Source organism: Cryptomeria japonica, chromosome 5 (genome assembly GCF_030272615.1).
Source record: "Cryptomeria japonica chromosome 5, Sugi_1.0, whole genome shotgun sequence".
NCBI classification, from domain to species: Eukaryota; Viridiplantae; Streptophyta; class Pinopsida; order Cupressales; family Cupressaceae; genus Cryptomeria; species Cryptomeria japonica.
The window spans coordinates 739,860,465-739,872,879 of record NC_081409.1 but is presented as its reverse complement, the minus strand read 5'-3'; the positions used below and the strand labels follow the sequence as shown (position 1 = coordinate 739,872,879).

The window sequence follows — 12,415 nt, the reverse complement described above, 5'->3', positions numbered from 1 at the left end:
GCAGAAATCTTGTAGTTAGTGAGGGTCTTTAGTGACAAGTAGTATCCTCTAGGCAGTGTGCCTTCTTGCATGTGTAGGCCCCTATTATATGTAATATATTTTCATATGGCCAATGAACTGATATTGTGGGTGACAAATCCCACCATGGTTTTTCCTCTTTGAGGTTTTCCACATATAAATTCTATGTGTTATGATGTTCATTTATGTGGATGGTTTATTTGCTTCTTGTCATATATTTATTTGTTTACTGGTTTATATATGAATGGTACAAAAGGATAAAAAATGTTCATACCGACAAAACACTGATTCACCCTGTTTCTTAGTGTTCTTGGATCCCAACAATAATCTTTACAACTCATTCTTTTGAGAGTATATTTTCCCTTTAAATCCACAATATTTTGATCTTTGTAAAATCAAAGATTTAAAGAGATAAATTTACCGATTACATGAAGACGTCTCTTTGTTAATATGATATTTAACTAGAGATCTATCACTATCAACACATCCAAAGAAAACTAACATCATTACAAACAAAAAGTAAGTCTAGCTTCTCAAATGTAAGGCTAGATTTGTAATGCCTATTAAGGTTATAATCTAATCATAAATAAGTTTATGGATTGAGAGGAATGAATAAATTTAATTGTTTCTTACAAATGATTCTCAATTGCTTGCCATTTCTTATGTTGGGTTGTGCATCCCTTTTGTTATTTCCTTTCCTCTACTTTGCACAAAATGATGTTTGACCAACAAATATGAGTGCAGGTGTTATTATGTCTTATACCACCACTATTGGAAGAGTGGCTAAAAATTTCATTGAATTGGCCTTTGAATATATGAATAATGAAAAAAAATCTACTTAGTAAAACTCAAATTGCTCTTACAATAGTGGACTCCAATTGGAGTGCTTTCATAAATACTTTGGCATGCATTTTTAAGTTTTAGTAGTGTTGATTTCAATGTAGAATTTTGAATGAATAAACTTGGCCTAGTAAGGGCACTGAAATTTTGAGCATTTGAGATGTTTAGATATTTTTTGGCATGGTATGATGGTTTTGACGATAATGTCACGATAACTATCTACCAATATGGGACATCATGTTTTAGGAATTTAAATTTTGCAAGTTATTCTTTAGTTTTGTAATAGAACAATTATTGGTTTAGAAGAAACTTGTACTTATAAATTTTTGATTATAGGAAACTTTTGAGGTTAGGACAAATTTATCACTTCTTAATATTAAAATAATTCAATTAAAAATGTTCTGCATATAGAAATATTTTCCTAACTTAAGATTGTTATTTAATATATATTTTATTATTAGTTTCGATACATGAAAAATATTTATTTAAACTAGCTTACTATGTAATACTTATTTCAACTGTTAAATATATACAATAGACATTTTAGAGAGCTGGTACTTGACAATCCTCATTATTTTGATAAGAAATATGAAGAACTGACCTATTATAGTGGACTTAGTGTCAATCTAATATGAAGTCAATCCTCATGTAATTACAAAAAGGCTATTTATTAGGATATTTTCATCCTAAATTATAATTAGAATTTTGGATTGTTGTTTGTGTAGCATGACAATACTAGGATAAAAGATATGATATTTGTTTTACATTATTATGATTTTTTATTAACATATTCTTCTTAATTTTACTATCCCACTTCATTATTTTGTAAATATTGATAATGAAAAACAAACGATCGTTACTTATGGGTTTATAAATTTGTTAGTGTGATAATGTCTAAAGAAATTGGCATAGGGCATCCAAAAAAGAGGTCTCAATAATGGTTGTGTTCTTTACTTCTATGGTCATAGTAATTCTATGCATTGGTGTTGTCTTCATCACCAAAGATAATTTTCTACTACTTATAGATAGTCAAGAGGTTATCAAAGCCTCTTCCAAGTTCATAACTCTTTTGGCACTAATCATTCTTGTATACTCCTTGCAAACAACTTTATCAAGTTAGTCCAATTCAGTTAGTGATTTTTTAGTCTATTAGATGTTAAAGACATGAAGTTAATGAAGCCATCCTTTGTTTGATGTTTCAAGGATGGTATAACATATGTAAACATAGGTTTCTATTATACTATAGGTATGCCTGAACCTAGTATGATAAACCTAATACTGCTTTCAATTTGTTTATAAATCAAATAACAAAATTGTCCTACTAGTATTTGACAAAACATTGCAATTTGCAACAATGTAATGTCGTATAATACTACATAAACATTTTTATATTATAAAAAATTCTTTATATTATATTTAGTAAAAAGTCTCAATTTCTAATATTCTATATATATTAATTCTTTTTTATCTAATTATATAATATTATACAGTAATAAATATTATTTTTATATAAAATAATGTTACTTTTATAGATTAAAAATTATATACTACAATAATATTATCATTATATAGTCTATATATAAATAATATATATGACCATATATCTTTATATATGACATCTTTATATTAATCTATATAGAAATACCTTAATCTACCATTTTTTATATAGTCTTTTAATTATGTTTGTCAAGTTTTTATTTATAGAATATATCTTCACAATATTTTTTATTTATTTTTATTTCAACTATTCTCTTTTGTTAAGCTATTTTTTAATTATCTTATATAAATTTATTATTTCATTTAAATATATTTTTGTAATATTTTGCAATTCTAGATACTATTAACATAACAATCTTTATAAAAAATAGAAAGTGATGTATAAATATCTAGAATGGTCATTTTTTAAATATTTATTTTAATAAATTTATGACTTAAGTGAAATAAATATTAAGAAAATGATATCTCTTTATGTAATTTTTTTTATATTAGATATCAAGAGTCCAAAATCGGAGAGTTTATACAAAAAGAGAAAGCAGGAGGCAGAGCCTCAATCGCCAAACTGTGAAACCAGAGAGAGTAATATATACATTTATCTCCTAATCATATCAAAATATGAGGATGCAACAGAGTATAGTACTATTGGAGAACCTCATCCTGGTCCTCCGGCCATGTGGTCCAGCCTTGTTCTCCTTCCATCCATATCACCTTCTTTCTTGCTAGGATCTAGGAGCACATCTCTATCCTATTGAAGGGAGGAGGCCTATTGTCCTATAGATCCTTTATGAGCTTCTCTACTGCCTTATCAAAGGAGGTCTGATTCTTTGCAAGCCTAGCCCATTCGTACCCATCTTGCATCTCATAAACAAACATGGTCACTCTACCATCTTTGAGGAATCACAAGTGTTTTTTTCTCTCGATGTTCATCAAAAAGTAGACCTGCACAACAATTTTTTAATGTGTGAGTTTTTTAAAAAACTCAGTACGTTCCCTTGTAATACCTTGAAACTTCTCCTCATTCCTAAGTTTCCAAATAAACTAGAGAATGTAACAAGATAGAATTTACCAAACTAGATTAGTATCCTTCCTCAGTCCTTGAATAAAACCAGTAACTATATCAAGAGTGTAAACATATTCTGTAATAGAAATTCTAAATGGTAGCCAAATTTCTCTAGCAAAAGGGCAGTCAAAGAAAATGTGGCACGCGGTCTTAGGTTTTCTGCAGATAGAACATCAATCATATGCAGCCGATTTATTCCTAATAGGTAGTCTATCTAATATAAGTTTCCATCTAAAGCATTTGAACTTAGGGGGGATGGGGGATCGCCAAAGCTTCTCAAAGCTTTTCTGCCAAGTATGGGGGGTATGGTTGACGTACCATAGAGTGTTGATATGTTTAATCACTGAGGTATCACTATTGAGTAGGGTATAGATAGACTTGGCTTTGATCTTGGGGAATGTGGATCCATCCTTCCATAGGAATGTAAGGTACCTATGGGCGTCTACTTGGGTGTTCTTAGGGAGATTAAAGGGAGTGCATGCATTTTTAATCATGTTGTAGGTCCTCTTATGTGATGCAGGGAGATCATACTTAGTGCTAAGAGCCTCCTAGTTGATAAGGTCATCATGTTCTAGGATATCCATAATATACTTGATTCCTTTATTATGCTAGTGCTTAGCAGAGCAACCTTGGGTTAAAGCAAGGGGTTTGGAATTATGATGTAGGTTCCACCATATTGACCTTTCATTGTGGAGGGTATTGTCATAGTTAATGCTAGAGTTGTTAATAAGACCATGCACATGCTCCCAGGCTTTCCAGATGGATTTAAACACCCAGGTGCCTTGGACAGACATAGGGAAACCACCTGCAATCAAATCACTGAGTGGGAGGGCTTTCCAGGATTTGGCAGTTTTGGGAACACCATTTTGTATGTTGCTTCTAACAAGGATTTTCCAAGGTTCTTATCCTTCTAGTGAGTGAAATATCCATTTGGCTGTGAGGGAGATACCTTGCAGCCTAAGATCCTTGAGGCCCAATCCCCCAAGTTTTTTGTCTAAGTGGCACCAGGTCCACTTGACCGCATGAGCTTTTCTTTTACCCTTGCCATCAAACCATAGGAGTCGTTTGATAGCCTTTTGGATTTCAAAGAATTGGTAGTTGTTGAACATCCACATAGAGGAATAGTATATGTTGTAGGAAGAAAGGATTTTTTGGTAGACTTGAATCCTGCTAGCAAGGGAGAGGACCCTATTGTACCACTTGTTGAGTTTACTATCTATTTTTCCCTTGACCCAACTCCACATGTCTTTAAGAGAGGGAGATACAGAAAAAGGGATACCAAGGTATCTGACTAATTTATTTGGTCCTCCCCATGCATATCCAAACTCGTGAAGCCAGTCCGGAGGGTTATCTTTCCACCCAAGTAGAATGGATTTGGTGCTAGACATCCGGGCTCCAGATGCTCTACCAAAGGTGTGAAGTTTTTGATTAAGGGAATCGATATTGTGCCTTGAGAGCTTTAGGAACAGTGAGGTATCATCGGCAAACTAGATGTTGATCAGTTCAGAGTCATCCGACATAGTAATGCCTTGGACTCTGGGGGATAGGGTGTCATCTCTAAGGAGATAGTACAGGGAATATGATGCAATGACAAACAGAGTAGGGGCAAGGGGGTAGCCCTGCCTAATTGATCTAGACAGAGGAATAGGCTGGGAGAGGGTCCCATTGACTTCGATCAGCGTGGACGTGTCCTTGAGGAGGATCTAAACATAATCACAGAACTTGCTAGGGAAGCCAAAGGTAGAGAGCATCATGAGGATGAAGTCCCATTCTACCCTATCATAAGCTTTCTCAAAGTCGACAAGGAACATGGTAGCATCTTGGTTCGAGGTTCTGGCCCATTCCATGGATTCCCAACTAGTTACAAGATTCTCCAAGATATATTTGCCTTTAGAGAATCCTGTTTGGGTAGAGCAGATGAATTTAGGAAGGATCTTCTCAAGGTGAGAGGCTAAGGCTTTGGCTAGGATTTTGTAGGAGACATTGAGGAGGGTGACTGGCCTCTAATTTTTAATTAGGGCTTTGTCCCACTCTTTTGGAATAAGCTTAATAATACCCCTATTTATGAACTCCCCTAGGGTGCCAGTGTCAAGGGATTCATTGTAGATATCATAGAGGTCATTAGAGATCCAGTCAATGTTGGTTTTGCAGAATTTAGCAGGAAGTCCATCGGGGCCTAGGGCCTTGTTATCTTTGAGAGCCTTAATGGCATCCTTAATTTCTTGCATGGTTATCTTAGCTTTGAGGAGGTGAGCTTCATCCTCGGAGATTCTATTAGGAATAATGGTCCTACACTTGGTACGAGCATCTATCAAGGCCTCATTATCCTTCGAGGTAAACAGAGTCTTGTAAAACACTTCAAAGGCTTCGTTGATATCATTGATATCCAGGAGTTCCTTATCATCTACTATTATTCTATCTATTTTTCTCTAGTCTGTTTTTGCTTGAGTAGATTAAAGAATATTTTGGAGCCTTTATCACCAAATTGGAGCCAGTGGTTATGGGCTCTAATGAAAGCACCTCTGATTTTAACCTGCTAGTATTTTCTAAGGATATTTCTAGCCTTAGAGACCTGTTTGGCCAAGGTAGGGGAAGAGGGCTACAGTTGAATTTCATGTTCTATGGAGTGAATCCAAAGAGTAAGGGTTTTTTCTAGGTATCTAAAGTCCTTGGCTTTTTTCTGGCCAATGGTTTGGAGTAGTTTCTGCCAGGAGGAAATGTTCCTCTTCCATTTGAGAATGTGGGATTGGGGGAGATGCGGTTGCATATTGAAGAGTCTAACTATTTTGATGTCATTTAGGACTTCCTCATCTTGCAGCAAGGAAGTGTTAAGTAAAAATTTCTTATTGCAAGGGTGGCTAGGGGTGATGGAGTTCCTGATGTAAATGATGGCTAAAATGGGGAAGTGATCAGATAGGGTAGCTGGTAAGACTGCAACCACATTCCTAAACTAATTGGGGGAAAAGGAGAAGAAGTCCTTATTAGCATAGAACCTATCTAGCCTGGAGTAGATTCTATTAGTGTTTTGCTGAAAGTTGCACCAAGTGTGCCATAGGTTGGGGGTATCAGGTTTGGTGCCTTCCAAGGGGTCAAATAACTATAGATGTTGTTTAAACCTATCCCAGTGAGGTCTTTCTGAAGTTTTCCATTCAAACACAAGTCCCCTAGCCTTGTCATCCTGGCATTCAGTCATGTTAAAGTCTCTAGCCATGACCCAAGGGATATTTGGGGGGGATGTTAGCCAATTCTAGAGGGATATTCTTTCCTTGTAATCGTTAGATGCATATATGGAGCATATGCAAAAGCAAGTTCCTTTAAAATCTAATGTAACCCAAGCCACTCTATTATAGGGGGAGTTTCCTTTATCCTTGAGGTACATTGTCCATTTAGGGGCAATAAGAAGGCCAACTCCTCCCTTTCCTCTTAGGTGGTTCGTACAAATTTTGATTTCATCTCTCCAAATGAAGTCAAGTGTGGTGTCGAGGGAGAACCCAACATATTTAAGTTCTTGTAACATTGGAAAATCTAAGTTTTATGGTAATCTAGAAATCTTTTAATAACAAATTTCCAGTCAGGCGACTCAAGGCCTCGAATGTTCCATGATATGTACTTCATTAAAGTGGAGGATTTAAGAGGGGCTGGTAGGGAGACCGTGTTGATCTCTAGGCTTCTTCTTGTTTTTGGAGCCCACAGGTCTACCTTTCTATTTATTTAAGGAGTATCCTTTCATAAGGTCCTCATCATCTTCACTATTTTCGGGAGGCTCAGCTCTAATATCTAAATTTCCTCCTATGTCGGACCCAGATAGCTAGGAGCTTGGAAAGCCAAGGAGCATCGTGCTAGATCTAATATCTTCTAGACCCTTATTGGCATAAATAACTTCTATAATATGATTTTCCTCTAGTTCTTTGAGCGCAGATGCAGTCGAGGGGTTGATGGTGCTAGTATTAGTAATAAGTCCTGCAAGTGTAGAGGAGACCGATTTTTTGGGGGTTCTGGATCTAAGGATCATTGCAGGGTTATCACTAACGCTAGCATCATCAACACCATGATTAGGGTTTTCTAGATTTTTGACCATATTTTAACCACAAAATTGATAGGGGTTTGTGCAAGGTCCTGGGGTTTATGATTAGAGGCCAATTGGTTGGTATTTGAGCGGTTATGGTTTAGGGCATTGTGATGGGTAGTTTTACTTCTTTATTTCCTTGAAGTAACAAGTTGAAAGAAATCAAAGGGCGATTCTACAAGGTCTTCTAGAGGGTCGAAAATAGGGATGAGGGGTTCATGGGCCAAAGGTGTGTGGTCATGCTTCAATGGGTTTAATCCATTAAGATTGGAACTAGGAGCTGCTGTCACCATGTTAGCAGAGTGAAGAGGAGGAGAATTTAGGTCATTAATGGTTTTAGGGTTTACAAAAGTCTTAGCTGAATTATTCTTTTGTTTCTTGCGATTAATAATTGGGCAGTTTTTACAAATATGCCATTCTTTCTTGCAGAGAAAACATGCATTCAATCCTCCAAGCATTTCAACCAGACAGACGAATGTGTCTCCATTAATATTTAGGTTTAAAGATGGTGGGATGTCGATTTCGGGCTTAATTGAGACAAGAATTCTTGCATCAAGGTTGGGTACCAACCGAGCAGTTTCATCAATCCAAATTGTTTTGCCAAATGGTTCCATTAATTGGGGAAGAAAACACCATAGAAAGGGAGGGACATCTTTGAGGATGACCCACCTAGGAGAGGATAGTACGAGGACTTACTCATTAACCACCTCCGAAGACTAGACTAGGGCTCAAAAGGAGGTATTCCTAACCGTCTAGTATTGGCGTTTAAGTGCTTCCAATTGGGATTCATGCGAGTTAAAAAAAATGAGGAAAAGACCTCTTTGTATTTGTCTACAGAACATGATTTTAAGCCCTAATTTAAGATTCCATAGATTATGAAACCAATCATCTACGAATTTCCTAGGTGGGCATTTTTGAGCATCAACACAGCCCAAAAAGATAGCAGTGTCACATAACCTAAGCTTTTCCAAGGCAATCTCATTCAACATTTCAATATTTGGTGAAATGCAAAAGGAGTCCGTGGTTATGCAAGGGCACTTACTGTCCTTACTGGGTCCTTTTTCTGTAGGAGACTTAAGGAATTGTGCCAACGAGTGGACTTCATTCGTAGGTGGGGTGATGGTCTCAGCGAAAGTCTTTTTTAGGGTTGGGTTTGTCCGCAGCGTGGGTTTAGATCTATTAATGGTATCTCCATCTGACTCTGGCTCCATTGGAGATAGGGTTAGGGTTGCGCGGGATGAGCAGATGGGTGGAGTTAACCATATTAATTGTTGTAGAGTAATTAAAACATAGAGCAGGTAAAGCAAGTGGACAAGGTAAGAGATGCAAACCAAGTGGAGGAGCTTAACTCCTCCACGTAGATGTTGAGGTACCCACGTCAGCACCCAAGTGCCTCGATGCTGCGTCCACCTTCAAGGAGAGATCGTGGCCAAAAAAACACAGATCTCCATCTCCTATTTTTCTATTATTCTTATGTATAATTTAAAAAATAATTAGACTGATATTTAAAAAAAATTAATTTCACATTTAATTCAATAATATAGAATTTAAAAAAGTAAAAGTAAAACTAAAATTGGGAGCTCAATAATAAAACTTAAACATTTGTCAAATAATCAATAATAACAATTTTATACTTGATTCATCTTGTAAGTAATGATCATGTCATTTTTATTTGCAAAATAATATCTTTCAATATTAATCCATTTGATATATTTTCATACAAAATAAAGACATGATATTAAGAGATAGAACATGATAGTGATACATTCTACTCTATTAATTTTGGATGACCCTCTAATTGGTTCAGCCCATAAATCATGATTACTGAGAATATAAGGAGACAAGATGGGACTAAGTAGATTACAACCTTTTTAACAAGGTCTTATGTTTTTGTCGATAATCATTTGTAGCCTTAAAATAATATTCATAAGCCCATATAAGGGCCAAAAGAATAATAGAAAGTGTAGGTACAAGCGCTCCTGTCAAGATCTCACCTCCCGAGATAAATTGGTATTCCTTGAAATCCTTATCTATATATTTATACTTTTTGGTGAGATTGTGGGGGTATTGTGACGAAGATGGTTGCACATAGAAATGCAAGAGATATTGACATTAATGATACTTCCAAACTTATCAAGGATAATTTGGCCAATGGAGAATGATCCATACTAAGCTTTTCTTGTAGTCTTTCCCTAAATATCCATGTGATGACCACTGCAATAGAGGAAAAGAAGGCAAGGCAACCAGAAAACAAAAAAACTTTATAAATTGTTTCTAATACCATTGTGTTGGCTACATCTTTAGTAGTTTCAGTTGGAGATTGAAACATGGTACCAAATGTGATTGAGGCAACTAAAGATGCCACTAATGTGTCCATTGGCATTACTGTATCCTCATTGTTGTTGTTTTGGCTTCTATGTTGATCCTGTTGCCTAAGAGCTTTAGAATGCCATATGAAACTATGACTTAGAATCCTTTCAATCCTACTAAAATTGGGATTTTTATCACTTTGAAGACGACCAGCTATGTTGAGTGCACTTTGGCCTTCATTGTTTACAGCATCCACCTTTACACCAAAAAATGAAAGCAAATATTCTACAAGCCATGCCATTGACAAAATCATCAAATTGTTATTGGCTATAAGAAAACCAATCTAACAAATTATAATGGTTGTATTGAAAAAATTGAGTAAACCATATTCATTTCCAAAATAAGAAGTGCCTATAGAATTCATGCATTGGTATAGTTAGTACACCATTTTGCTATATAAGGAATTGAGTTACTATGTAAAGAAGAAACATAATAACCAAATACCTTGTGATTTTTGTTTTGTTTGTTGTTAAGGTGTTTCATTTATGTAACTTGGGCTTGTTCTCATATTGTAAAATTGATTAAATAATCAATAACAATTATAATTGAATCAATTTGATTAATTAATAATTAATTATAACAATCCTAGATAACAAATATAATTAAGTTAAATTCAATTAATTGATGTCAACAAAAATATCTATAATGAAAATATAACATTAACATATTAAAATTGTATTCAAAAGATATATACAAATTAAATAATTTATAAAAATAAGATAATAATAATTGATAAGAGAAAATACATCGAACCTGATGGTCCACTCCTTTTTTAGCTGCCAAATGTAGAGTGGTATTGCCAAAAATGTCATGGTCACAGCTCACCAATTTCGCAACTTTTGTGGGACTGAGAGGAGAGAGGAGTTTCTCTACCAAATCACTTTTATTATACTCCACTGCAAAATGTAGGGGAGTTTTAAGATCTCCACTACGAATTTCTACACAATCTGGCATTACAAATATAAATCTCTCAACTATCTCCAAACAGCCTTTCATGATTGCGACATGAATTGGACATCTACCAAGCTCATCCTTTTTAATCATCAGATTGTTGTCAAACCAATGCCTACACCACCATGATTTCAAGTTTGTTTTCATTATTTCATTAACAATATCTGGATGTCTTCCATGAACAGCGATATGGAATGAAGTTGCACCATGCACATCATGAACAAGACATACAAGATGTACTACATCCCAATAACTGAACCTCCCTAATATCAACTTCACTACATCTGCATACATTACAAATCGTTATTTTATATTAGTAAGATGGAATAAACCCAAAATCATAAAATAAACCATGAATCCTCTCAAAACAAATAAAACAAACATCTGATATGTTAATCCTTACACACCCACCCAAATAGAAACAACATAAGCTATGGATACTATTGAAATAGATAAAATAATCGCCATAGTATATTACCTAGATAGCCTTCATAAGCTGCAACGTGAAGGCAAGTTTGGTGGTCATTCCTTGGCCATAAAGTCATAAACCATGGAGTGGCTTCCATCAAAAGCCTCACTGCTTCCACATGACCGTTGTCAGATGCTATAACCAGAGCCGTTTCTCCAAACTGATTACGTTTAGAGGCAGCAGACTTCTTGTAGGCAAGCAGAGTTCTTACTACCTCCGCATTCCCTCCCTTAGCACCCTCATGCAATGCCGTATTTTTATCAGCATTGCGAGATTTAGTCAAAAAACAGTAACCACTCAAGTAGGTAAGAACCCATGAAACAATTTCACTGTGCCCTTCCATTGCAGCGATGTGGAGAATAGTGTTTTCTTCAAATGCAAGCTCTTGCAGAAGCCCAGGGTTCTCCCAATAAAATATTTGAATACTGCTGCGATCTCCATCTCTGCAGGCAACAAACACATCACTCCTCATCCTTCCTTTCTTCTGCTTCCAATTTTTTTGGCCTTCTATGCTTTAGATCTGTGGCTGCGGTTTCATTTTATAGTCAAGAAATGCATCTTAAAAGCTCCTCATGTAAAGTTAGACCAAAATCTATGAAAGTTATAATGTATTTATACACGTTTGTAGTGAGTATATGTTGTTAATTTGTGGTTTTTTTTTTGTTTTTTTTTTCAGGTTATTTGAAGGTTTTCTATGAGAGATTGAGGGTTATTCATTTTGTAAGAAAATTATTTCAGTTTTATTTTTTAAAATCTTTAAATTTTGTATTATAAGATTTGATTTTTGGTTGGTTTGTTAAGATCTTTCAACTTCATCAGTGGACTGATGATCCATTGACATTTCTTGGTTTTTTAACCGTAACAATTTAAGCTGTGAGATTATTTGGTAGTGAGATAATTTACAGGTTCAAATTAACTAATACATTTTTATTTTTTGACAGTATTTTTTTAACAATCAATATGATAAAAAGTTGGGATGGAGACTCAAATTTGTTGGTATAGTAATATATTACCTGTTATGTTAAATTTTTAATAGATTAATATGATAACATGTTAGTCATTTATATAAAACCTTAATCCAGTTCATATTATGTTGATCCATGTAAGATCGCTAATCTATTAACTTTGCATGTAAACCCTTCAA

At 35.0% G+C, this 12,415-nt stretch overlaps 1 protein-coding gene across 1 annotated transcript in view; it reads right to left on the bottom strand.

Annotated features, from left to right (window-relative positions):
• The window catches only part of LOC131028895 (ankyrin repeat-containing protein ITN1-like), a 43,149-nt gene extending 31,406 nt beyond the window's left edge, over positions 1-11,743 (bottom strand). Inside the window, exons 1-3 of the mRNA XM_059220936.1 lie at positions 11,281-11,743; positions 10,605-11,086; positions 9,816-10,047 (exon numbers count right to left, since the gene is read on the bottom strand). Of these exons, the coding sequence (XP_059076919.1) occupies positions 9,816-10,047; positions 10,605-11,086; positions 11,281-11,743 (1,177 nt within the window). The remainder of the gene's footprint in view (positions 1-9,815; positions 10,048-10,604; positions 11,087-11,280) is intronic.
• Between the last annotated feature and the right edge of the window lie 672 nt (positions 11,744-12,415).